The sequence below is a fragment of the Colletotrichum fructicola genome, assembly GCF_000319635.2.
Source record: "Colletotrichum fructicola Nara gc5 chromosome Unknown KSG_Nara_v1_contig10, whole genome shotgun sequence".
Taxonomy (NCBI): Eukaryota; Fungi; Ascomycota; class Sordariomycetes; order Glomerellales; family Glomerellaceae; genus Colletotrichum; species Colletotrichum fructicola.
Window position 1 is genome coordinate 68,054 of NW_027094060.1, and position 26,760 is coordinate 94,813.

A 26,760-nucleotide genomic window follows, 5' to 3' on the forward strand; every position below is an offset into this window, starting at 1 on the left:
CAACCACGTCACCCATGATTCCAGCCACGAACGAAAACAATTCTCCTCCACCTTCCTCCGCTCTGTGTCTACACATATAGGCGACCACAGTGATGAACCACAACCATAGCTGATGACACGCCACAAACGACAAAACCGTATGGGCAAGGGGCCCAGCTCGAGGTACGGGCAGCATGTTTGCGAGCCCAATAGCACCCCGCTGTCCAATGGAAGATCCGGCCGAGCGTCCGAGTGCCACGCGTGTATGAGGCGTAAGTCCAGAGATCGTGGCCGCGGGTGATCTGAGTGCTGATCGCTCCTGGATCTTAGGCGATGCAAAGCGGATTGGTCCGCCCCGGAAAGTGGTCGTTACGAGAGCATTGGCCGTGGTAGTCTGGCTACGCCTTAGACCCGGTCGGATTGATCCGTCTTCACTATCCGTGGAGAGCTCAATTACCCTGACCCGTCCGTTCGGTCTGTTTGTGCGTGACGACGGGGAGGAGAGTGTTTGGCGGGTTCGCAGACGCGATTGTGTGAGTCGATTCTGCTGTGACGAGGGTCGTTGTGGCATTGCAACGGGAATTATTTGGGAGGGTGAAGCTGCCAAGATGATATGAGGATTGGGCGACCGAATGAAGAAAGATGGGCGTTTATGAGCTTCCCGAGGGGTAACATGAATACTGCTGATCCTCCATCATTACGCATCACTAGAAAAGCGGTGAGTTGGACATTTGCCGGAGTATGCCCACATGTCTTGGTGTTCATTGTCTGAGATGAGACAGAGTGTTTGACACGGGCCTAAGCCACGACAATCAGACACCCAAGGATCCAGTTACAATGAACGAAAACTTAGTGACGAAGTTCGCTATGAATGGCATTCAAGTCATGGATTAGGTTGAGTAGGTGTTGAAAGACTAAAGGACAGACGATGTTGTTTCATAGATCGATAGTGGAACCGTTCCATCAGGTAGTTAACCCATTTCCATGAAATCAAAAATTTCGAAGGAACCACTTTGAGTAGATTTGCGATGGAATGGTCGCAGAATTAATCCCTGGCCCTTCTCATTCGTTCGCTTGTGGTTCGATTTCCGTCGCATCTGCATGTACCCGTTGACGGTGCCTTGATGTTTGCCGCCGTGAACGACTCAGTGCGGAGCTGGCCTTCCTCGTAAAGTACCCGAAAGGTGGTCATTTTCAACGGGTTAAATGAAAAGCAACACTACTATGCGGTCCTTCGGCGCATACTGACCCAGACTGCCACCATCATCGGTTCCGAGATGTCAAGAGCACGAATTACTCTTCACTGAATAATCAACGAGTACCGTACGAATCAGATATCCAGCGAGTGATGCTTTCGAGGCAGTTCGAGAATTCAGATGGAACGCTTGATACAGTATTGTGCAGGGAAGTGTGAGGTCGGCTATTGTGAGGCTTCCCAGCAGTTAAAGCACACTTTGCGTACTTGAAGAAAAGAAACGCTAGATTTTGTGTGTGATGTAACCAATGCTAGGAAGACAATGAAGATGACTTTCAACCATCCTAGCTCTACGCAAGCTGAGCCAACACCTTCGAAATGAACTTGTCCTGATAGAATAGCCCCCATTCCTCAGCCAGCAAGCACCAAATACATGAATCACAGTTGACCCCTAGCCGGTTGACGGTTCTGTCGCCACGCAAAGCCCAGTTTTCGGTTTTCCATCCGACATCTCTACGGTATTCGAATTCGTAAGCCTCTCACGGTAGAAACCAGCTCGAACTGTTTTTCTGATGTATCGCAAAACTTGACGAACATGCGCACCCTATGCGAGTACGGCTGCCAAAGTGCATGGAACCGAGTTTCCAGAGATTGCTCCATGGCCTGAAGTCTCTTCGCGCTGCTTGGAATGTGGTGATTCAATGCGTTACTGGTCCGGTTGCGGCGCTGTAATTTCGGGCCTCTGCAGTCCTCGTCAAGGATAATCTCTTTGAGCGCGAGAATTGCCGCCATTGGATTGCGGTATCTGGTGTCGCGTACACCAGCAAGAGCATAGACGAAGGCCTGAGGTTGCATCCTCAGGTGGATGTTATGGAATGCAGGCCGTAGATAGGCTAATTGCGCAACGAAAGGGGCAACTCCTGGTCCTGTTCGATGGTTGATAACCACGTGGCAAGAGTCAAAGGTATCAACACCTAGGAGCACTACGGCGAGAGCGATTGGTTTGCCACGGTGAAAGACTTCGAAGTCTGGTATAAAGACTTTCAGCACAGTCTTTCTTAAAAGCTGATTGATTTGGGATACGTCTCGAATCATCTTGAAGCGTAGCGATGCGAGACGCCTTTGACGGAGGTTGAGGTTGAGCTTTGGGCCTGTGTCGTTCGGGGAATCATAAGTCGCATTCCACGTCAATGGCTGAGCAGAGATCTCGGCATCATCTACCATGGTCTGGGCAATGAGAAGGACGACCTCGAGAGGGAGACACTTTGGCGACGTTTTCCCCGGAGTATTATTTAGGTGCAAGCCTTCTCGATGAAACAAACGGGCTGATCTTCGGCAAGCCATGGTTGAGAGGTCTGTTGTGGTCGATACTGACAGAATGCTGTGTTGTACGTCTCTCAGAGAAGATTCTCTTCAACTGTACAAAAGTGGATTAAGTATGCCAAATCCATTTTCCGCTCATGGAGTCTTGATCCACGCAGACCATCTTAGAAGATTCTGGGAACATGTGGTGTTGCAAAGAAGGTCAGCATGCACTCCGATTGACGGCGGTTGTAGGCGACTAAAAGGGAGGTTTCAAAGGCTAGGTACACCAAAGACAGTGCGGACAGCCCGTCTTCATCTACACCGCGCTGGCTCTGTCACTGTCAAAGCCACAAAACATCAGAGCCTTTCCATCCGATTCGCAACGGTTGGTCGCGAAGCATCTTGCTCTGACGTAGTCGACAAAGAATGTGTCTAGGCGGCCGGTATGTATCATATCTCTGGGTCCTTTGAGATCATTACTCGGTTGCCAAGTCCGGTCTTCCAGAGCGAGTACACTTATCAGCTGGCCGGCCACTTGCCGAGGTTCGACCGGGAAGTCGGGGCCTGGTCCGGGAGATAAACGCCAACGACATCTTAAGGAACTATTTTGTTGTTGTTGTTATATTTAACGCCGTGGCGGCAAGGGCGCGGCCGCCCTTACGGCCGACCTCCCGAGGGGTATATGGCGTGGAGGGCCGCCGGCTCAAGCTATATACTCTACAGTACACGCCTCTTCCTAACGTCCTCCAAATCTTGCCCATGGGCTACTATGTGTTCTATTCGTCCCTAGTTCCCGCTGGTTCCCTAGTTCCGTTGTGGTCTTCCGGTCCTCTACGAGGAGGGGGTTGTTACTAAGGTCTAGGTCAAGACCTAGTCCCTAGTACCGCGGGCAGATCTTCTGGAAGAAGTCTGTCACGGAGAGAAAGGCCTGGAAGCCTTCATGATCAGTAATTAGCCCCTTATAGTACTGCTCAAGAGATCCTATAGGCCCTATAGGCTCCTGTGAACTAGAAGGTTGGAGGGTGGGCCACTGAAGCCGCCTCACTAAGGTCTTTCGGCAGTATACTAGGTGGTCTACTGCCTTTGCCTCCCCGCAGGAGCAGGTAGGTAGTGCTTCTGTATGGTTGAAGCGTTGGTGATATTGCTCGAAGTCTCCATGCCCTGAACGGGCTGCTAGGAGATGGTGAAGGATCGCCCGTGGCAGGGTCAGTTCAGGAGGGCAGGCGAGGAAAGCCTTAAGCCCTAGTTGGGTGTAAAAGGGCGTTGCCTCTTGCTTCCACCATCTTCTATGCTGGCGGTATATTCGCTCTCTAGCAAGCCGTTTGATCCCTGATAGGGTAGCTAGTTGGCCCCTAGGGACTGGCAGGGTTGTGCCCTCCTTAGCTAGGATGTCTGCTTCCTCGTTTCCTTTGATACCCTGGTGCCCTGGGGACCAGTGGGTTTGTATGTTGTATATCCTAGCTGCCTCTTGGATCTCAAGGAAGGCAGCTTGTGAGGAGTCTGGGGCCATGCCTCGGATCCCCTGGATAACGCTGGTATTGTCGATACAGATATGTATAGGCTGGCCCTGGGAGGTAAGGAGGGCCCGTCGCAGCCCTGCCCTCGCCCCTTCGGCCTCGCCATCAAATACTTCTGCTATGCCGAGGCGTCCGCAGCCCTGGGCTATGCGTTTATTCTTACGGTAGATAACAAAGCCAAATCCTGTAGCGCTATCAGGGGCTTTAGAGCCATCTGAGTAGATGATAGTATGCTCTTTTGGCACCGTCTTGAGCCAGGCCTGGAAGATCCTGGCTGCTACTTCCTTCGTCTGTGTGACTATAAGATTATTGGACCCTGGGAGGTATTGCGGCTGTAGGAGTGCTGGCCTTGGGCACTTAGGTAAGAGGCCAGCTGTCCTTTGGAGCCTGGTCTGCTGCCGCCCTAGCTGTAGAAGCCTTGGGACCAAGGGATGTTGTTGGTCAACCTTCTGTAGGCGTATAGCGAAGCGAAGTCGCGCTGCCTCGAGGGCTACCTCTGCTGTAGGTAGGCCAGCATCTCGGATGAGGGCACTGGTTGGTGTGGTCCTCCAGACAGGTAGGATAGCCCTTGCTGCTGCTGTAATAACTCTTCCGACTCTACAGGCTAGACCCTTCTGCCCTGTGCCAACTGTAGCTATCTGCGAAGCAGTACTGCTTCTAGTACCGTTGTTGCTGCTTAGAGCTGGTTTAGTTAGGCCTGCGTACCAGGTTTCCGCTCCATATAAGGCTATCGGGAGGGCGCAAGCAATAGCTGCTTTTCGAACTGCAGCTGCTGGGAGCCCCCCTTTTGTGTTTGTAAGGTGCTGTAGGAAATAGGCTACCTTCTTTGCTGCTGCTACCTTTATTCCTACATGGTGTTGGAAGGTGAGTCTCCTGTCAAACCAGACCCCTAACCATCTTATAGGCTTTGTTGAGGCTTTAATAGTTAGGCCTCTCGCTTGGATATCGGGTAGGTTTGTTGTCTGTTTATGTTTTCTGCTGAAGTGGATTGCCTCACACTTAGCTGGGTCAAAGGCGACCTTATTTTCTGTTCCCCAGCTGAGGATACTGGTGATCTCCTGGCCTAGGGCTGTAGCGTTCGCTTCTAGCGAGGGGCTAGTAGCTACTAAGCCTATATCATCCGCATAGCTAAACCGTAGCTTCTGATCATCAGCTAGGATATCAGCTATATAGAGCAGGAAGAGGATAGGTGATAGCGGAGAGCCTTGTGGTAGTCCACAGGATAGAGGGAAGTCCTCTGTAGTAGTATCCTCTAGCCTGACCCGGGCTGTTCGGCTAGAGGTGAAGGTGTAGATCAGCCTGATCAGACTGCTTGGCCAGCCCTGCTGCCGTAGCCTGATAATAAGTCGGTTTCGCAGGACGGAGTCAAACGCCCCCTTAACGTCCATTGTTGCTAGCGTGGCTGTAAGCCCTGCATCTAGAGCCCTCTCTATCTCATGGGTTAGGCAGGTTGTCAGGTCGACTGCAGCCCTCCCTGGTAAGGCTCCAACCTGCTGTGGGCTGGCGACCCCTTCTAGGATGGTAAGGTAGGCCATCCTTTTTGCTATCAACCGCTCTAAGCCTTTGCCTAAGCAGGATAATAGAGATATCGGGCGCCAGGACCCAGTCTTAGAGAAGTCTGTTTTCCCCGGTTTCTGGATCATAACAACCTCCGCTTTGCGGAAGGGTCTAGGGAAGTAGCCTACCTGTACGCAGGCCTGGAAGAGCTGCTGTATAGGCCTAGCTACTAAACCCCAGGTGCATTGTAGTAACTTTGTAGTAATCCTATCAGTCCCAGGGGTTGTAGTCTCTGTTAGAGTAGCCTGGCGTACTTCCTCTATACTAACTGTATCCTGCCAGGGTATAAGACGCCTTGTGACCACTGGGATAGCAAAAGGGTTCCCAGGTAGGTCATCTCTAGCGCTAAACCGTTCGAGTAAGGCCTTTCGTAAGGCTTGGGCTTTGTCGTAGGTGTTGCTGATCGTCTCTCCTTCTACTATTAGAGGCGGAGCTTTAACTGCTAGGCTTGACTTCCGCCAGCCTATGATCTTATATAGATCTTGGTCTGTCTTAGCCTCTTCAACCTTAGTAGTCCAGTAGGCGCGTTTTGCCCTTCTAACGGTTGTTAAGAAGACCTTTTGTTCCTCTAGGATAGGGGGAGGTATGACCAGCCCAGGTTCTTGGGCCTGTTGGCGCCTAGCCTTAATAGCAGCTTGGTGGGCTACTGAGCATTCTTCTGTCCACCAGGGGGCTCCCCTACCCTGATTAGTCCGTCTCTTGCCTACAGCTTGAATAGCTGTATAGAAGAGGCTGACCAGTTGGGCAGCTAGGGTGTCTAGCTCTGCTGGGCTGGGCAGTTCCCCTAGAGTAGGTAAGGCTGTAGCCCCAGCCTTTACTAGGTCGATCAGCCGTGGTAGGGCTGACTCTGGTACTGAGAGCTGGTTAGCCTGGCGTCCCTGTTCCTGGGCCCTACTCATAGGAATAATTGTTGTGATGGCTTCGTGGTCAGCCCCTGGGTGTAGGTGTGGGCTGATATAAGCCTCAGTAAAGGGGATATTTGAGAGGGTTAGGTCGAGGGTATGCCCGTGGGTATGGGTAGGGGCCCCAACCTCCCCAATAAACAGAAGATCGTAGCCTTCCGCCCATTCTGCAATATCGTCTCCTCGATTTCGGCTAGGGGACCCAGGTTCCCATGAGGAGTGGTGGGCGTTAAGGTCCCCAGCAATAAGGGCTCTCTCTGGCGGTTGGTAATCTAGAAGGAGGCTGGTTGCTTGGTTTATAGGCTCATCTGGCGGCCTATATATATTCATAATAGTGAGGTCGCCAACTTTCACCCACAAGATATCTCTTGATTGGGTAGGCCTTTGTTGCTGTATTTGCAGCCTTAGACCTTTGCGTGTGTAGGTCATAACCCTAGGCCTTGTGTCTCTGCTGTTCCAGAAGTCAACTGGTACGTAGGAGTTAAAGCCTGGGTGTGTGTTAATCTGCATCTTATCTCTATAGCCTATCCAGGGTTCCTGGATCAGGACTATATCGATCTGATCTGCCCAGCAGAGCTCTAGAAGAGCTGTATGAGCTGGGCTTCTCTTCCCCACGTTACACTGGGCGACCCGTAATACCCGTGGGGGAGCCGTCCTGAGCCTACTGCTCCGAGTCGAGGTCGAGGTGGGTGTAGGCATTAATAACGTTATAATCAGGCTTCTGAGCTACCCGCTGGACCCTGCTGCTTGAGGTAGCTGGGGTATGCTGGGTAGGTAGTGGTGGTAGGATAGGGTTGCTGTCAGAGACGTCTGCTTCAGCCTCATTCTCATCCTCCTCCATACTGCTAGAGCTTGCTGTATCGCTAACGTCCGCTACGATGATTGAGTCCTGGGTAGGGGTAGTGGCTCGTGGTCGCTTAGAGCCAGGCTGAGGGCTCGTCAGGCTGTTGCTAGGTTGCTGGGTGCTGCGGGCGTGGGTGCCGGCCTGACTGCTCTGATAGAGGGCCTCATAGGCCTTCTGCCCAGCTTTACGGATCCGGGAGAGTTCCTTCCGACCTGGGAGGGTGGGGGAGCCGTTAACCACTAAGGGCCTTGCTGGGCAGTCCTTATGGTTGGCTTGGAAGGGGCCGGCGCAGTTAGCGCACTTCGGTCTGGCTATGCAGGGCCAGGTCTCGTGGGAGCCTGCGGGCCTGCTGCAGTTGCTACAGAGTGGCTGTCGGTTACAGTACCGGTTTGAATGATATCCCTGGCAACCAGGGTCATGTCTGATGAGGGTCTTTTTCTTCTGGATAGGCTGAGATCTGCTGCTTTGGTTGAAGAGCCTGAAGGGTAGTACTTCTACAGAGAAGGAGATGATCCAAGAGACTTCGTTTGTGATAGGATTCACGCCAAGTTGGGATTGGCGGGCCCGGATAGGCTTGCATCCTGTCTGTGCAAAGACCTCCTCTTCAACTAGAGTAGCTAGGTCGAGGGTATCCCCATCGATAGTCCATAGCTTAGCAGGGCAGCGTGGGACAACATAGGTGAACCACTTAGTAGGGGTCTCAACCTTATAGGCTCCAAGACTGTCTGCTAGTTTCTGTTTGTCCGTAAGGAGAGCTTGCTGAACCTGCTTATTCAGGGGTCTCAGTGAGTAGCCAGTTGCAATGTGGTAGATATGTGGGATATCTGCTAGCTGCAGGCCAAGGGCCTGGCAGACCTTCCGGCGAAGGGCAAAAGGGGCATGCTTCCTAGCAGCCGTTAGGCCCTCCTCGGGGATGCGGGCAAAGACCCGGAGGTCCTCCTTTGGCTGGGCTAGAGTCTGAGTCTGAGCCTGGGGATGGATTGGGTTTTGGGTGCGGACCGGGGCCGGGGCCGGGGCTTGGGCTGGGGCTGCAGCTGCAGATTCAGCCGAAGCTACCACCTTAGCCCAATTCCGGCTCGGGGTCGGGGCCGCCGTTCCGTTCCCCATGATCCTCTTCAAGGCTTGAACTACGTAGGTTGTAGCCTCCTTCGCGATCTGCTTCCTAGGCCCCTCAAAGCAAGAGACCACGTTGTCTACAGACTGGGCGATAGCCATAAAGACATCCTTTCGGGCTTCGTAGAGCTTGGCCTCTTCACTAAGGGCTGTAAGGACAGCTCCAGCAGCTGTCCCATTCACAGTTGAGGGTCCCTTAGCCGTTAAGGGGGTTGTCGTAGAGGCGTCGGGCTGGCTTCCCACGAGGCTGGGCCGGGCTGGCTGGGCCTCGGTATCGCGGCGGCGTTTAGCCCTTGAGGTTGGGGACGGCTCCGGAGGGGCTCCAGAGCCTCGATCAGGGCCGGCCGAGGAGGCCGGCATCGGTCCAGAGCCCGCCGGAGGCTGCGAGGCCATCGCGGGAGGGCGCTGGAGGCGAGAATTGAAGTGTTTTCCGCTGTTAAGAATTTTGGTGGTATCCCACGTAATACACTAACAGTGGATGGCAAGAAAAATTAGGCGAGAGGGAAGTGCTTAAGGAACTATCCTACCTTCGAGTTAGTCTAGAGAATCATCCTCGTAATTTCTTAATAACTACTTGACCAGCGTTGCATCGCTTCTGCAGGCCTATGCATGCTACATCGTACGGGAGGCCAACGCGGCAAGGTCGCTCTTGGCTATGCAGGGGGTCCGGAATGCGAAATGCGGAGTGCGAGATGCGAAATACGGAGTGCGGAGTGCGAGATGCGAAATGCGAAGTGCGAGGGTGAAGATGTCCAGTAGCAGGCACACACCCATATCAAGCACCATGCAGATTCACATCCATCAAGCTGAAATGTACTCATCTAGTACAAATACCCTCTCCTGCTAGGTAACTAAGTCTTTCGTGAACCATATTCTGAAGACTCCCTTACAACACTCGCTCGCAGTCTTTAGTCTTGAATTATAAACCAGAACTTTGCTCGTTTCCACCCCTTCTACGCATCGTTATGGCTCACACAACCATTCCCACATGCAGTCATCGGCCTAGCACTGGCACGCTGCGAAGGTGGCAAATCGACCGTTTCGCTGGAGCCTTCCAGCTGTTCGCCGGCGCTTTGATTGGGTTATCTGCGCCTTTACAGACCTTTGCTTTTGACAACCTTGGTGCCAACCAAGAGTTTTGCAGCAGTACCCTGCAACTTCTCGAATCTCGAGCGTCTTCGATTCGCGAGATGAACATGACTAGCAGCATCGCCTCGCGTGAGGGCCAACCGGTCGTCGCCATCAACCCCACAAATCCGGACAATATTGTCTTCGTCTCCACACGCTTCCATCCTCTGCCCGAACTTGAGCCCGCGGGGGGCTGCTTCCTGACCTACACGCTTGACCGCGGAATTACCTGGAATAACATCACGGCGAATTATCCTTTGGGGACCGCTCCAAAGTGCGGCGAACCACAGGTCTTTGCCGACGCCAATGGAACGTTCTACCTCCTGAACAACCAAGTTTTCTCCGGCTTAGAAGACAACATGGCGGCCCATCCCCAACTGTCAAAGTCCGTCGATGGAGGCAAGACGTGGAGCGTCCCATCTGTGACGCCGCTTCATATGCAAGGTGCGACAAAGCTGCGGGTTGATGTGGCTACAGGAAAGGTGTACGCAAACGGCGCCTCGTCTTGGGAGTATCCAGCAGCTGTGTCTGTCAGCTCTGACGGTGGCGAGACTTGGGCCGCCTTCAACCAAATCCCCGGTCCCGTCGACGTTTGCCTAGACTATCAAATTTCTGACCTGCCTCCCATCTGTGGATTTCCCGGCAGATCGATTGCAGTACAAGATGGCATTCTGGTTTCGGCTGCGGAGGGCTCAAATGGTCACCCAGAGTTGTACGTGAGCCGTGATGAGGGCGTGACATGGACCACGTTTCCCTTGACGGATAGCCGAGGAAACCTTGTGGCGAACGGTACGGGCCCGATGCTGGCTGTCTCTGGCATTGGTCTCCCCAGTGATCCGACGCCATGGGTGTCGGCCGACCCTACCGCAACTGGCCGTTTCGCGCTCATGGTCCCCCGCGACCTCACGCTAGAGATTTATATTACGGATAACGCGGGTCAAAACTTCACTGGTCCGGCTGTCATTCAAACTCCTGACGCGCAGCGTCCTGCCTTCGACTTCGGCCCAAATGGCCTACTTGGCGTGATGTGGCGCACTAACTCGTCGGGTGTCCTCGACGTTTACTCGACGGTATCCTTTGACGGCGGACGCAACTTTGTCGCACCAATCAGGGTTACGGCGCAGCCACAACCTGTTGGTCAAAATGGACAGCCAGGCGATCGAGCTTCTTTTGTCTCGCTCACCGATGCGTATGCTTACGTTGCCTGGTCTGACGGCCGCGATGGCCTACTGGACGCTGTTCTTGCTGAGGTACCCCTAGATCTCTTTCAAGCCATGGCTTAGGTCTGGTTACTTAGAAATCTCAAAGTATCAGAAGTTACATTATGGCGGCGTAATATCTGCGCAAATGTGAAGAGGGGTGCGTGAATTGGATGGAAAAAATCAGTCTCCTCACACTGGCCGGTATTATCAACTATTATAGGATTGGTTGCTAGAAAGAGTCAACTGAAAGCTAAAGCTTGATACTTGCTCTTAGAGCTGTCGAACTCTGATATGAAGACATCCCATGGCTCTACCGCCTACGCCTTTGGAGTCCTTGAACCAATCAGTACTCATAGTACTATTTATTCGAGATTCCACGTGTATCAGTTTCTTTGCCATGTGCTCAGGAGTCGCTATTGTGATATACAGAATATTTGTCACACGATGACTTGTGGTAACCCCGCTTTCCTCTTCCCCTATTCAGCTAGCCAATCAGCCAAGGCAGCCAGCAAGCGGCATCGTTCTCCCCGACCATCCTCCCATTTGTCCCCATCCACAATATCTAACATGGTCTTCAGTGGTGGGTCGTTGTCGCTGCCAGGTGCATAACTGGTGATTTGTAAAGTGACCATGCCGTCAAAGGAGGACTGCTTTTCAATCGGCACACCCCCTGTTGTGTTCGTGTTCAACATCTGGGCAACACCACCTCCATCCTTCTTCCATTGAGGCCAATTCGTGATATTTGATTCAGCGCCGCGCAGTGTTGGAGCTCCGTGGATAATAAAGTCGCCCCATGCGACCTGCAAGCCCCGTCGAAGGGGCGCCGTGATAGATGTGTTAGGTGTGTTTACATCCGCGAGAAGCACATCAGTGGTACTTCCGGAGCCCACGTCTAGACCATGATATGCAGGTGGTACGCTAAACTGGTATCGCCATGCCTGACCTCCAGGCTTAGATGCGTATGCGTCTGCAAGCCAGTGCGATGGGCACATGAACGTGGCTTCCGCGTAAAAGTTGTTGGCTACTTGCTGCCAACCCGTAGCATAGTTGGATACGGTTGTGGCGAAAGGCGAATCAAGGCCATTGGTTTGAAAGCCCGGGTCAGTGTTGTTCGCGTCCTTCGAATTCACTGCCAGGAATTCTTCGTGTTTCTGAGTGTATGTCGCAAGAATATCTGTAATGTTGCTTGTCGCCAGCTTGGGATAGGTCGTCTGCAAGAACGATACAAAGCCTGCCTGGGATGTAATGTTCTGCGGGGTGAAATACGGACCCTCGTCCGCAACATTGCTGGTGAGCAGATTTACACCGTGGGCCTTGGCCTTCGCGAGTTGATTCGGAGGAATGTCCTTAACGAGTTTCCCATCAATCACTGGCCCCCATGCCCACTGCCCGTAGCGACCCTGTATACTCACCCAGTCACTCGCATTTTGAAGAGTGACTGAGTCGACGTTTTGCAGGCAGGAAAAGATAGAAGTGGAGTCTTTCGTGGTTATGCACCCAACACGCTCAGCCAGACTTTGGTATTGCTTTGTGGGCCGAGCGCCATCGAATTGACTGCAATGCTTGCTTCAGACAGGTTGCCCCATGCCTCGAAAGTTGAAAAGTAGAAGTATACTTACGGCTGAGTCGCCATGTATGGACTGCTTGCAATCACACCTCTGAAGAGACCATCTGCCTCATGCGTCGTAGCCAGATTTAGGATCGCTCCAGCTCCGGCGGATTGTCCAGCTACAGTCACTTTTCTTGAGTCCCCGCCGAACTTGCAGATGTTTTTCTTCACCCAACGAAGCGCATACACCATGTCATGCAAGCCGGCATTAGGAGTGCCGTTGGCCGCAACTTCATCCGATGATAGAAAGCCAAATGCTCCCAGTCGATATTGGATCACGACAGCGATGTAGGTGTTGCTGTTGGTCGCAATCTGAGTAGAGAAATCAAACGAAGCCGCCGAGTCAAGGCTGTAACCGCCGCCGTGGATCCAAACGATAACAGGCAGGTTCTTTGCATCTGCAGGGGCAAAGACGTTCAGGAAGAGACAGTCCTCGTCACCTGTGAAATTGAACGATTTCAAAGAGGCTTCCTCGGATGCGGTCTTGGGATACTGCAGAGAACGGCGTGCCCATGGGCAACGGGGCGGATCGGACGTAGCAGGCGTGATCTCACTATTGTTGCCGGACTTGTTGCTGCTTTCTGGTGCCTGAGGTAGTTGCCATCGAAGGGCACCTGTTGGAGCAGCCGCGTATCGAATGCTACATTACGTCAAATTCTGTCTAGATATCAAATATTGCCATGTGGTTTCTGGAGCACTTACCCTCGGAAGATGTTGAGATTCAAGGTCGAGTTATGCGTGCCCTGGTATCGGGCGTAGGAAAGATCAACCGTGGGTCGGCTCAAATCTTCTGCTGCGGCCACAAACGGCAGAAGCGCGATCAGCCCCGTAAAGAGCCTCATGATTTCTTGAATATCCAGAAAATTCAATTGCAAGAGGTCGGGTTGAAACTTGTCTGGACGTGAGGCGTCTCGTATGCCTAAGCGTAAGTCAAGAAACAAACGGAACAAGCAGAGAAGACACCAGCGACGCTCATGGATTACTACGGACCAATAAGTAAGGGACTTGAAATTGAAGAAAGTAGTGGAACTCACAACAGTTATGTCCTCCTTTTGGGACTCGAATGGGGTAGATCATGATTGACGCGTAAATTGACCGAATTAAGTTTAATTACCACCTCGTCCTTACCCCACTAACACAAAGTGCATTTCTCACGACTCGCGCGATGAACGTTAGACTTTCCGCGGCATATGTCAAGCGGGATTACGTTTGGTCCATAATCCCGACAGTCGTTACATCGCCAATTGATCGGTGACAAACACCGCAACGCTAACACCGAAAGTCAAAATCGTCTGGGAACACATCTTTCGGTCGGCTCGGGTGAAGTCTCGGACTTATGTAACAGCGGTCCGCTGCTGAAAGCTGTAGTAAGTCGATACTCTCCCATTGGAACAAGACGAGCGACTGTCATCGCGGCAAGACTAGATTGAGGAGGCCGAAGAAATGATGATAACCCTTGTGGACGTCTCGGTCGGACGTTCACGGGCGAATTAAACACAAATATTTAATGAAACATTCCAGAAGCAACAAAAATCAAATAAAAACACGGCAACTGGGAGGGAATGAAAGACATTGGGCTTGGGGATGAGTGTTTGATTGAATTAGTGTGGTTCATCGTGTGCAAGGACAGCCCGTGGCTGATCCCTCAGGGCTGGCGCATGTATAATCCCCAATCGCTCGATCGGAAAGCGACACGAAGATATAAACATCGATTTTTGGTAGTGTAATGTATCAATCGCTCCGCGATTATCTTCTACTGCGAAGGCCGTAGTTGGTCGGGTGAAAGGCGGCTGGGAAACATCTGACTGAGATAAAACCCAACGTGTCGGCAAGTGGATCAGGGCGACATACAGGCTGCCGAACGAATTACACCCTCAATCCAGAATATGAGCATTGTCGTGATACTGATAAATTCCGTGCGAGAGTGAACATGGTGTTTCGGGGTCTACAAACTCTTCGTCATGATACTGCAAGCCGCGTCCATATGCTAGGTTCAGAAATGCAGATGCAATCAGAGTCGGTCTTTACGATTTGATGTCCGGTTCAAATATTATTAGGACCCAAAGCAATAATTGGTGATTGCATGTGCTCTAGACATTGACGATGCTGACTTTCTCAGCCGAATTTCACACGTTTATAACCATGCTTTTCACGACCGATAACTGGCCAACGCCGACGCGTGCCTGTAGATACTGAGTAGTGGAGGTGGCCTTGACATTTGATTAAAGTCGCAGGAATTTGCAAGTGTCGTGCTAACGCATGAGCCTGATAACACCACTAAATGTGCTGCAAAGAACGAGAACAAAATGACATCCGCTCAACAGTACTGTGGTCTCTGACAACCACAATTTGACTTCCTTGAAGCCGTTGAGGTTGACGGAGAATTGAAAACAAAATGTGATTGCAAAATTCGCAACAGGCTCCAGTTGTTGATCATGTAGCCTGGCATGAATTATTCAAGTATCCACGAGATGAGGAAGATCATAATTGATTGCTTCGTGGCGGAGAAAGACGGCTTGCTTGGATCGAAGTTAAGTAGGTATTGACGATCATTCAAGATTTAAGACATCGTTACCAAGATGGTAATTGTGGCGAGTGTCAACGCAGTCCGTGTGTCTGCCCAGGAAACAATCGCATCCACTCGATCGGAAAAGCCTAAATTTAAGCTTGGTGAGAAATCTGCAGTGGCTTACATGATGCTTTTCAATCATTCTGTAGACGAACACTTCAGACGAAGTCGACTGGGACGGACTACTCCTATCCTTTCGCTGTGTTCCGGGTGTAAAAGGATCATTGTGGGGCGCCGAAACACAGCGCTGCTCAACGTTGACGTTCGGACTTGTCCACCAGTATCGCCATGTGGTCAATGGTTATCCCGCCGGCGCTACCCCGCGGATCTGTTTCCATCCACCAATCCCAATGAAGGTTTTGCGACATAAAGTCAAACATAGAAATTCCCTGCGTAAATGAGTCTTGCTGCAACGCCTATGGTATCGTGAATACGTTTTGTCCACCTGGGCAAGGTCGGGAAACAACCGGAAATCCCTAACTTGAGGCACACCAAGGTGGACAACAAGAAATCATTCCACAACATTTATTGGGCCGATAACGTGAAGCATTTCGGGATTGCCGACGCCTGTCGGCTTTGTACTGGTATATGATGTTATGGAGGCACCATCTACGCCTCTTTGGAAAATTAACCACAACATACCATCGACAACATTGGCTAGAGGACGGTTATCATGGCATTTCATCCAAAGTCGGCTGCCTTGGCCGACATCGCGCGGGTCGCGTTTGTCGTCATGTTCTGTCTTTCTGCCGCGACTGCTCAGCAGCCGGTACAAGTAATGCTGGACGATGGCCCTTACTCTGGAGTCACAATGGCCGGGGTCAACAAGTTTCTAGGGGTTCGGTATGCTGCCCCTCCTGAACGATTCGCACCTCCAGCTCCTGCATCTATGACGCCCCACAGCGATGCGAAGGACGCGACCAAATTTGCTCCTTCTTGCATCCAAGCTATTCCAGGTAAGGTGCCCATCTGGAAGGTGTCATGGCACTTCACTAACTCTGAAATAGCTCCCATTGCCGCCCAGATGGGCAATATGGGTCCGCAAAGCGAAGATTGCTTGTTTGTGAACGTCTTCGCCCCGTCGTCTCCTCCGCCTCCCGAAGGAAGAACTGTAATGGTGTGGTATTACGGCGGAGGCTTCCAATTCGGTAGCGCCAATACTCCGATGTTTGACGGTTCAAGCTTCGCCCAGAACCAGGATGTGATTGTTGTAACTCCCAATTATCGGACAAGTGGTTAGTTCTTCTTATCCAGGAGTCCCTCCTGAAGTGAAATATCTAATGACTTTTCTCTCTAAACAGTCTTTGGGTTTCCGGGAAGCGTTGAAGGAATCCCTCCTCAGGCACGTAATGTTGGCCGTGAGTCTATTTCTCTCCTTTCCTCAAATGCATTTGCTAACTAAGAGAAACGTCATGGACCAGAAGCTTGCTCTTCAGTGGGTTCAACGAAATATCAAAGCGTTCGGAGGCGATCCCAAGAAGGTCACCATCTTTGGTGAATCTGCCGGTGGAGCCTCTGTTGATCTGCTCCTCCTGACCAGCGGCATGAACCCTCCTTTCCGAGCGGCGATAACGGAATCCGGAACCTCGTACCTTGTCACAGCGCCACAAGCCGGTGGAGATATTGTTGGGTTGATGGCTGGCATCAATACGGGTGCGAGCATGCCAGGAAACTCTTTCAAAACTCTGGCCAAGGCTTTGAACTGCAATGGAGGCCAAGCCCTCGCTTGTGTCAAGGCAGCACCTGTGGATGCTGTTGCCTCCGTGATCTCGAACGGACCCTTCAACTTCCCGCCGGTTGCCGACGGTGACACGAACGTTCCTAGCTCTCCCGACGCTACACGATCCGCCGGTCGGGTCCCCAAGATACCACTGATGCTTGGCACCAACCTGAAAGAGGCTGAGATCTTCACCATGATGAGGCCCCCACAGCCAGTGAATGCCTTCGTTGCAGCAACCTTTCCTGGCGATACAGCATTGCAACAGGCGGTTGTCTCTGCGTACCCTATCGGGGCAGGTACTCCATTCGCAACGGAAAAGGATGCCATAACTCAGATAGCTACGGACCTGGATTGGACTTGCAGCATTAGCCATGAGGCCCGTATATCCGCGCAGGCAGGCGTTCCAACCTGGAGATATCTGTTCAACTCCACCTCCTTCCCCCCAACTCCCGGAGGCATTCTATCACGCCCAGTGCACGGCTCAGAGATTAGCTTCGTGTTTGGAAACTTACCTCCACCTCCAGCGACGCCCGATCAGGCAGCTGCGCTCAGCAAATTCATGCAGACAGCATGGGCTAGCTTTGCGAAGAATCCAGCCAACGGGCCTGGTGTTCAAACTTGGACACCACACACTGGCATGCCAGGAGCCATGGACTTGGCTAATCTGGGTGGAGTTGTTGGAAATGGAGTGGCCATGGTAGATCCGCGCACAGTTGATAGTCGGTGTAACCTCTTCGATAAGGCGTACGCTGCCGCCATGACGCCGTCTTGAAGTTCTATAATCAATCAACCGCTTGAATCTCAAGCATTATTTCTTTCATTAAGTGAACATCCCTACAACAGAAAATTGTGCTAGGACAGTAGCTATAGACTATAGCAGAGTCCCTTGTGTCAGTTCAATCACTTCGCAGCCATGTCCAAAGAGAACTCCTTTATGGGGCTGGGTCTACAATGTCTGCAAATGACACTTATCCGTCATTCGAGGGCGTGGCGCTGATTAAACATCAGAGAAGCAGAAGGCCACCTCGCAGGGTAGTCTAACTGGAGTTGTCTGCACACAATGCGAGCGATAACCTTTAGCATTACGTGGACGACATGATGGGGTATGGTTTGAGGTTTGAGTCAGTAAACTCTTTCAAATAATTCATCAGAGTATCAGCTTGTGTTACGAATTTCCAGTACGTAGATGAGGTATTTACTTCGAAATTAGCGCATGAGACACCGCACTCACGGCGACTACTGGGCAGGCCTGGCTTCTCTGGAACTATTGCAATGATCATTCGGTAACTATCGTCGTGCAAAATAAGTTTCTACTTGTGTCGATAACCCCCGACCGCACTTCAAGCCACGGAAAAATACATCTAAGTTGTCTTTGCCCAAGGTCAAAATTACTTAGCACAGCTGAGTGCCTGAAATACCCCATGAAGCTTGCCTCCAAGCCTCTTCCAAAGAGGACCCGCCTGAATGCCCTTCCAGGCACGCTGGCGATCACCAGAAGCAAAGCCTCCCGGTGTCTGTACCGCGGATAGCCCCGCCTGCAGGTTCTCTGCATGTTCCAGCAGCTTCTTCTCGAACGTCTTGGAATATCCAATCAATGAAGAACGAATGCAATGCAAGTCGTCTCCAGACTCCAGACCGTGCTTTTCAAGGAACAAGTCGTCATCCTCCTCTTCCAGAAGGCGAAGGTGCACGAGGATCAAGTCTTTCAACTCGACGAGAACACCACAATCGGCACAAGATGGATACAGCTGGCGTTCGGCCTCCGAGAAGTCGCGGCAGAGAGCATGACCGGGACTGTTGGTGTGCGGCCCGCAACGCCCGTACGCGTGGTTCAGCTTGGCATGCCAAATGGTACGAACGCAAAACTCGTCGTCCGAAACGACAGAGCAACTGTGCCCGAGCTTGCAGGCTCGATGAGCGGGATCCGCGATCGCCCACTGTGGGGTGTTCTTGAACTTGGCTAGATTTGCCATCGTTGGGAGAACATCGGCAACACAGAACTCACCACAATCACTGTGGCAGGGTACGTTGCTGTGCATGTGGGCTACCTCGATGATATGAAGAGCCATGCTGAAATTCGATGTGCGGTATGTCTAGAGGACTAGGTGAAATGAGGTCCGGAGAGATGTTCGTCCAATGACGAAGGACCAATGCGGGATTCTGAGCCCTGCGGAAGGCTGGATTTTTGAAATTGATGATGGTAGACCAAGAGTCAAACCCATTGAGGACAGGTAACAATCTCATTTTATACAAAGAAGAGCTCCCCCGCGGCAGAGGGGCATCACATGCCTGGCGTCGATATCATTTAGGTCCCCTTACCGTAACCCATACCATGTCTCGACCGCCCGGAGACACAAGGATGTCCATTACCAGGATTGAGATAAAAACGCTGAGAAGGGAATCCTCATCGTTGACACGGACGCACCTGGTATGTTTGCTGTTTCTAGCGTTCTTCATATTGCACAGCGAATCGAGACGGTCACTTGGGCCCGTCATAACTTGTCAGAATGAGAATCCGCTGACCCCTGCACACTGGGTATGCATTGGTCCAATCAATACTAACAGAACTACTTCCCCGAAACCCACCAACCAAAGCCTTGTCGACAAGGGTTCAGCGGATTCTCATTCTGACAAGTTATGACGGTATACCCGCCGTTCAAGTGGCTCTAGCGCCAGCGCATCTTGCCCAAACTAGGGGCATTTTGATCTATGTTCAGCGGGGGCTGCATTTCACATCCCAGCAAATACCACCCTTGCCTAGCACAACCATCGGGGCGGGCTCCGAAAGCCGAAACACCCTTGTCATTCAAAAAGACACACGACATTGAGCCATAAAACTGAGGGGTTGGGAGCTAACGAGCGTTCAGATCGATGAGATAACTTCAAGCCCTATCATGGATGGGGTAATGGGTCGAGTGATTGGTAGACAGGAGGCTCATCGAAAGCTGGTCAAGTGTCGCATTAAACTCCCGGGGCACGTTTCAACAGTTTCCGGAAAGCTGAAGGCTCACAGAAAAGAGTTGCTCGTAGACTTCTGTTTGCAATTGTGAGCATTATTCTAGTTGCCTCGTATGATAACATGCGCAGAACCTAACATCTTGCAACCGTACTTGTGCAAGTCTATTGCCTCATTGCAGATGCCACTTTTATTTCGAGGCGGGGGGTCAATGCAACGACGAATGCGCCGTCCGTTTACCAACTAGCTCACAGGTTCCATTTCATGCGCCGTGGGCCACGACACGTTGACACCGTCACTGGTAGCTTGTGATAGGTGCTCCACTCGGATGCACAAGTGCCAAAGAGGGTATTTCCAACCCTGGCCATCCTGCAAGGTTATGTTTTGTTGTCTCTTAGCCGAAGTAGTTGGTCACGGATTCCAACGATGACAGACCGTCCTGCCAAAAGAAAGCGTCTCCCGGCTGGTGAAACCAGAAAATGGACCTGTTACTTCGACTCATCCTGGTCGAAAGTGGCACTGACAACGTACGGATACACGATATTATTCCGGCCAAAAGTGACACTTGCTGCAGGTGATATGTCATATCCCAATAGATATTACGCGGGAGCGTGGTGGGAGCCGGAGCATGCTCAGCACCCAAGACCACTAAGGCATGCAACCGCATCCAAATGCGTGACAGACGTAATAAGGTTCGGCCCACCACCTCTACCACGGATCGTCAGTAGATGAAGACGTTCAAGGGCCTAGATCAAAGATTGATGCGTTCTATGTGATGAGTAGGCTGCCACTGCTGCGGACACTAGCTGTTGAGGCCTGCTTCCGGCCGAGAGAGCATCCAGATACTTCCTGTTTCCTCATCCTACTTAGTGTGGATCAGTGCTAATAACACGGAGGCTAGTTGAAGTTTTCTGATGAAACGCTCCAACATCACTCATAATCCGAACCGTAGCCTCGCAGAGGCATTTTTGAAGAGTTGTGCGAGATCGCATTTACAAGGAGCCTCGTTCGCAGTACAGAAGAAGAATGACAAGTGTAGTCACAGCGAAATCCCAGCGGTAGGGATCATGTAGGTTCTGGCTTGTCTAGTGTTGTTATCTCTTCTCACTAGGACGTATCTGAATAACAGCCACCACTCCTTACGCCTCTCCCTAGAGGCACTCCGCACCCACGCACGCAATTGAAATGAAACCATAATCGATCGATTCACGGCGCTGAGCTCCAAGGACTTTTGATCATTCAGACTTCGGGATGGGCCTCTCTTGGTGTGCCCGTAATCGGCGTCGCTCTCATGACGCCAGCCCGGGCCGCGGTGGTGGAAACCCCGGCTGCAGGTATCAGCACTCACCCAAAAAGGCCCATCTGCATATGCTCCCCGCAGGAAACCGTCGGAAGGGTGACGGAAACAGTAGAAGGCGGCACACAGCATGCAACGCGCTACTTTTGGAACATAGATCTTTGCATCGGCACCGATGTCCGGGCTTGGCCCACTCCGATTCGATATCCAGCCACAAGACCCCAACGAGATTGGCGGGAGGGGTTTGAGAAAGATGATGGAAATCACACCTTTTGCTGGAGTGTCAACGTGTGAGTCGAAGTGGAGGTGTAACGGGCTAGAGCCCGGCCGAGATCTCCGGCTTTGCCGGAGCAGCTACCGAGATCCGGCTCCGCCGGATCCACTATTCTGCTGTAGCACACCGCCTAGCCCCGGTCTGCATCACTGCTGCTAGGCGCCTATCCCTGTAAAGTCCTTTCCTCCTTCTTCAGCTTAGAATAGTCAATCGACGGCACCTCTACGTTGAACAAGCCTAGGGGCCAGCCCCTTACATATTCTAAGCTCGACAACAAAAGACGCTATACGAAACCTCACGAGAGCGATATGACGATTCGCTAGAGGGTAGTGCAAACGAGAAGACGCTATACGGAACCTCACGAGAGCGACACGACGATTCGCTAGAGGGTAGCGCAACGAGAAGACGCTATATGGAACCTCACGAGAGCGGCACGATGGATCCGCCAGAGGGTAGCGTAAACGACGCGATGAATGCTGAGATTGATCGCCGGATCAACGAAGCGGTCAACGCAAGCGTCCGTCCTCTTCAGGACCAGATGGCCCAGCAGACGGCCCAGATGACGCAGCTCTTGACAGCTCTGAATGGGCTTATGTCAACGGATAGAGCAACCCCTACGCCGCTTGCGAGCAGCGTAACGACCCCGTCCACAGCCGATACAACTATACAGGCAACGAGCGACGGTATAACGATGGCAGCTAGAGGGCGGAGGAAACATCAAATACCAAACCCACCAAAGTTTAGCGGCATACGTAAAGATTTCCAACGTTGGTTCCTAGAGATGAAGGGAAAGATACGAAGAGATAGGGAAGCTTTCGACTGTGATGCCGATATATTCGCATACATCTACGCAAGGCTGGAAGGCACAGCTCAAACCATGGCGTCACCCTACTACGCTCAAGGCGGAGCAGATGGAGCGGAATCCTCCGATCAGTTTATGCAATACCTTGAGACTCGCTATGGAGATCCCAATGCAGAAGCCAGGGCACTGGATAGGCTACGTACTATCCGACAGAAGGAAAACGAAAGCTTTGCTACATTCCTCCCAAAGTTTGAGAAGGAGTTAGCAGAAGGTGGAGGAGGACACTGGGCAGACGCAGTCAGAATCAACTATCTGAAAGGAGCCCTGAACTCCACTCTGCGGGACCGTCTAATTAGTGTAATCGATCCCCCGAAAACCTACCCAGAATACGCCCGGGTCCTTATGATAATAGGGTCAGGGCTAGATAGTAGGACCTACCAGGAACGTCACGAACGACGACGATACCGAGATGCCGATGGGGACACCCTCATGGCTGGAGTCAGCCGGACTAAGGAGCCCAGAAGAGCCGCAAAGTCACAGCGCTACCGCAGCGACTCTTCCTCATCAGAAGACAACATAAGGCCCCAGAAAGATAACCGTAAATGCTATAACTGCAATAAGATCGGCCATATTGCTACACGGTGCCCTAAGCCAAGACGTTCAGGGCCTAAGAAGGTCAAGAAGGTTGAGAAAGCTAAGAGGCGAGAGGAGAGCAGCGATAGTAATGCTATAGAGGAGCTAGGAAGCTCTGAAGCTGAAGAGAGCTCGGGAAAAGAGTAACTCTAACGCGAAGTCGGGCGTTAGAGGCCAAGCCTAGTGACATTACAGAATGGAAGCAGTTCAAGCATCACATGAGCAGCAAATCAGCAGTGATCACTACCCGCATACACAAGGGCACTCAAGCAGACGCCCTAGTAGACACTGGGTGCGATCTATACTCCCTTATCGACCACGACCTCGCCCGTAAGCTCCGCCTACCGGTAGTAGACCGCTCTGAGCGGCTGCTAGGCAGCTTTAGCGACGCTACAGGCGCTACAAAAGCAACAGGTGTAGTTGTCTTCAACCTAGAGCTGTGTGGTTATGATGAGAAGATCTTTGCATATACCGTACGTAGCCTTGGTGACGACCTGTTCCTAGGGAAGCCTTGGATGGAGAGGAACCGTATTCTATACGATGCCGCTGCACAACGGATACGGCATAGGAGGGGTGGCGTAGACCTACGCTTAAAAGGCGAAGAAGAACCAGATCGAGTAAGGGAGATCAGAGCCGCGCGTCTCCTTCCAGGAGCTCCTTTCACTGCACTCTATAGGAGAGCACAACGAGACACCAAACGAACTGCAGGATACGAAGTCCGAGCCATCAGCCTAGCAGATATACAGAAGGCCCTTACGAAGAAGACTGAGAAGGCAGATCTAAAGGCCCTCCTTCCGCCAGCTATACTAGCTGAGTTCCACAAGCTGTTCCAACCTGACGAAGCCGCCAACCTTCCACCACATCGTCCTGGGGTCGACCATAAGATCCCTATCAAACAGGATAGTAGTGGTAATGAGACTGTACTACCATGGGGGCCGCTCTATAGCATGTCACGAGAAGAACTCCTCGTCCTCCGTAAGACCCTACGAGACCTACTGGATAAAGGCTTTATCCGCGCCAGCAGCTCAGAGGCATCAGCACCAGTACTGTTCGTACGTAAACCAGGGGGAGGGATACGCTTTTGTGTTGACTACCGCGCCCTTAATGAACTCACTAAGCGCGACCGATACCCTCTCCCCTTAATCCAAGAGACACTACGCACTGTTAGTGCTGCTAAGTGGTTCACGAAACTGGATGTGGTTGCAGCGTTCCATAAGATACGAATTGCTGAAGGAGAGGAGCATAAGACGGCCTTCAGGACAAGATATGGGCTATTCGAATGGCTAGTTGTACCCTTTGGGCTTACAGGAGCCCCCGCTACATTTCAACGATATATCAACGGAGTGCTTCGAGAGTACCTAGACGATTTCGCTACGGCATATATGGACGACGTACTGATCTACTCAAACGGCTCACGGCAAGACCACGAAGCAAAGGTTAAGCTAGTACTACGGAAGCTTGCTCTTGCAGGGCTCCGGCTAGACCCTCATAAGTGTGCGTTCTCTGTGAAGACAGTCAAGTACCTAGGGTTCATTATCACCGCAGGAGTAGGCATCTCCTGCGATCCTGAGAAGCTGAAGGCAATCAAGGAATGGGCTGCGCCAAAGACGGTTAAGGGAGTTAGAAGCTTCCTAGGGTTTGCAAACTACTATCGGATCTTCATCCCAGCATACTCAGAGATTGCTGGACCCCTTATATCTCTTACAAAGAAGGGCGTCCTATTCCACTGGGGTAAAGAGCAGGAAGTAGCATTCCAGGAGCTTAAGAGGATCTTTGCAGCCAAGCCTATCCTACATCAACTAGACCCTGAGCGTACAACCTACGTTGAGGCTGACTGCTCAGGCTTCGCCCTTGGAGGAGTACTGTCACAAGAAGATGAGCATGGGAGACGTCACGCAGTAGCATACCACTCGCAGCGGCTGAATGCCGCCCAGTTCAACTACCCAATCCACGATAAGGAGATGCTAGCTATTATTAGCTGCCTACGAGCATGGAGAGCGGAACTGCAGAGCGTCAATAAGTTCAAGGTTCTATCTGATCATAAGAACCTGAAGTACTTCATGACAAAGCAGAGGCTCACAGAACGACAAAGCCGATGGGCAGAGGAGCTGTCTCAGTACAACTTCGAGATACAGTACCGGCCAGGAAGTGAAGCAGTAGTGCCAGACGCACTCTCTAGACGCGAACAAGACGTACCTACGTCTCTAGAGGACGAGCGCGAACAAGGCCGGATTCTCCAGCTTCTTCCCGAAGTAGCCCTTACCTCAACGCGTACACGACGCGTAGAGGCAGCCCCATCAGTGCTTGTGTTCACCGACGATAAGGAACTACAGCAACTCTGGGACCAGACCCAAGGGCAAGACCAAGTCTACCAGCAGGCATATAATGCTGTGAAACAACGAGAAAGAAGCTTCCCTCCTAGCCTCAAGCTAAAGGTCCAGATTGCTGAGTGTGAGATCGATAATGGCAACCGACTACTATTCAGAGACCGGATCTGGGTACCAGGTAGCGAAGACCTAGATAGCGAGGCGAACACACTACGTACTCGTATCGTTCAAAGCAGCCACGACTCAGTACTTAGTGGCCACCCTGGTAGAGATAATACCCTCGCGTTAGTCAGTAGGCGCTTCTACTGGCCTGGCCAGTCACAGCTAGTACGACGCTTCTGCCGCAATTGCGATGGCTGCGGGCGAAGCCACATCTGGAGAGAGCATCGAAAAGGACTTCTGAAACCTCTACCAATACCGCAGCGTATACGAAGCGACCTCGCTATGGATTTCATTACCGACCTTCCCCTTACGGATAAGGGTGAGCGATACCTTTGGGTAATTATCGACCGGCTAGGAAAAGGCGTAACCCTTGAAGCTATGGAAAGTATGGAAGCTGAAGCCTGCGCTGAACGATTCCTGAGCTGCCACTTCCGCTTCCACGGCGTCCCTACTTCAATCGTGAGCGACAGAGGAAGCAACTGGACGAGCCGCTTCTGGCGGCAATTCTGCAAGCTTTTAGGAATAGAACAGCGGCTCAGTACTGCCTATCACCCACAGACTGATGGCGGCCCAGAAAGGATGAACCAAGAGATCCAGGCCTACCTACGCAATTACATTACCTACTCGCAGAAGGATTGGGCGAATAACCTCCCAGCAGCTCAACTAGCGCTCTGCAGCCGCGATAGCAGCGCTATAGGCATGAGCAGCTTCTTCTTAGAACACGGATACCACCCAGAGCCTGTCCGGGTTCAAGAGGCAGACCCAGAAGACCATGGGGGCCGTCGCGAGGACCTGGCACGCAAGTTGGTAACAAGGCTCCAGGACGTGATGGATATGGCACGGTCGACCCTTGCCTCAACGCAGCAACGCTATGAGGAGCTGGCTAACAGGAAGCGCCAGCCTACGGAGAGACTAGAAGCAGGCGACAAAGTCTGGCTTCACATGGGCCACTACAGGTCTCCTAGGCCATGCAAGAAACTGGATTGGTTGCACCATAAGTATACCGTTACGAAGGTTATCTCACCATACGTGGTAGAGCTTAACGTGCCAACGGCTATATACCCACGCTTCCACGTGGATACCCTGAAGCGTGCAGGTAACGACCCTTTACCTGGGCAAACGCTAGACGACGAGCAGCCGCCCCCAATTATAGATGACGAAGGCGAGGAGACCTGGAATGTAGAGAGTATCGACGCCGCCGCCTGGAAGCGTCGAGGGCGTGGGAGACGCCGTGAAGTGCTGGTTAAGTGGGAAGGATACGCAGAGAGAACCTGGGAGCCTATCGAGACGCTCCAGGGGACGGAAGCGATGGAGGCTTACGAACAACGTTACGGCCCTGCGATGAAGCACGACGGAGACCCAGCTCTAGCGCCACGGACGCGCCGCCGGAGGGGAGCGGGGAGGTAATGTAACGGGCTAGAGCCCGGCCGAGATCTCCGGCTTTGCCGGAGCAGCTACCGAGATCCGGCTCCGCCGGATCCACTATTCTGCTGTAGCACACCGCCTAGCCCCGGTCTGCATCACTGCTGCTAGGCGCCTATCCCTGTAAAGTCCTTTCCTCCTTCTTCAGCTTAGAATAGTCAATCGACGGCACCTCTACGTTGAACAAGCCTAGGGGCCAGCCCCTTACAGGAGGGAACCGTTGGAATGGGGCGCCCCATCTGCGCAA

General features: G+C 52.2%; 7 protein-coding genes across 7 annotated transcripts; 4 read left to right on the forward strand and 3 right to left on the reverse strand.

Annotated features, from left to right (window-relative positions):
• Positions 1-7,116: 7,116 nt before the first annotated feature.
• Positions 7,117-8,805, reverse strand: CGGC5_v015529 (uncharacterized protein; the record flags this gene model as incomplete). The annotated part of the gene is made up of 1 exon (XM_032032037.2): positions 7,117-8,805. The coding sequence occupies one exon, from the start codon at positions 8,803-8,805 to the stop codon at positions 7,117-7,119; it is 1,689 nt and encodes a 562-aa protein (XP_031888279.2).
• A 572-nt stretch (positions 8,806-9,377) lies between these two features.
• On the forward strand, positions 9,378-10,823 carry CGGC5_v015530 (uncharacterized protein; the record flags this gene model as incomplete). Its single annotated transcript, XM_032032038.1, has 1 exon — positions 9,378-10,823. The coding sequence occupies one exon, from the start codon at positions 9,378-9,380 to the stop codon at positions 10,821-10,823; it is 1,446 nt and encodes a 481-aa protein (XP_031888280.1).
• A 395-nt stretch (positions 10,824-11,218) lies between these two features.
• CES4A (Carboxylesterase 4A) lies at positions 11,219-13,193 on the reverse strand (the record flags this gene model as incomplete). The annotated part of the gene is made up of 3 exons (XM_032032039.1): positions 11,219-12,296; positions 12,362-12,991; positions 13,054-13,193. 3 exons carry the CDS (start codon positions 13,191-13,193, stop codon positions 11,219-11,221), a joined length of 1,848 nt encoding a protein of 615 aa, XP_031888281.1.
• A 2,400-nt stretch (positions 13,194-15,593) lies between these two features.
• On the forward strand, positions 15,594-16,160 carry BCHE-1 (Cholinesterase; the record flags this gene model as incomplete). Its single annotated transcript, XM_032032040.1, has 2 exons — positions 15,594-15,876; positions 15,928-16,160. The coding sequence occupies 2 exons, from the start codon at positions 15,594-15,596 to the stop codon at positions 16,158-16,160; spliced, it is 516 nt and encodes a 171-aa protein (XP_031888282.1).
• A 172-nt stretch (positions 16,161-16,332) lies between these two features.
• Positions 16,333-17,412, forward strand: ache (Acetylcholinesterase; the record flags this gene model as incomplete). Its single annotated transcript, XM_032032041.1, has 1 exon — positions 16,333-17,412. The coding sequence occupies one exon, from the start codon at positions 16,333-16,335 to the stop codon at positions 17,410-17,412; it is 1,080 nt and encodes a 359-aa protein (XP_031888275.1).
• A 616-nt stretch (positions 17,413-18,028) lies between these two features.
• CGGC5_v015534 (uncharacterized protein) lies at positions 18,029-18,709 on the reverse strand (the record flags this gene model as incomplete). The annotated part of the gene is made up of 1 exon (XM_032032042.1): positions 18,029-18,709. One exon carries the CDS (start codon positions 18,707-18,709, stop codon positions 18,029-18,031), a length of 681 nt encoding a protein of 226 aa, XP_031888276.1.
• A 2,894-nt stretch (positions 18,710-21,603) lies between these two features.
• Positions 21,604-26,498, forward strand: CGGC5_v015535 (Transposon Tf2-6 polyprotein; the record flags this gene model as incomplete). The annotated part of the gene is made up of 1 exon (XM_066153284.1): positions 23,985-26,498. One exon carries the CDS (start codon positions 23,985-23,987, stop codon positions 26,496-26,498), a length of 2,514 nt encoding a protein of 837 aa, XP_066007349.1.
• Between the last annotated feature and the right edge of the window lie 262 nt (positions 26,499-26,760).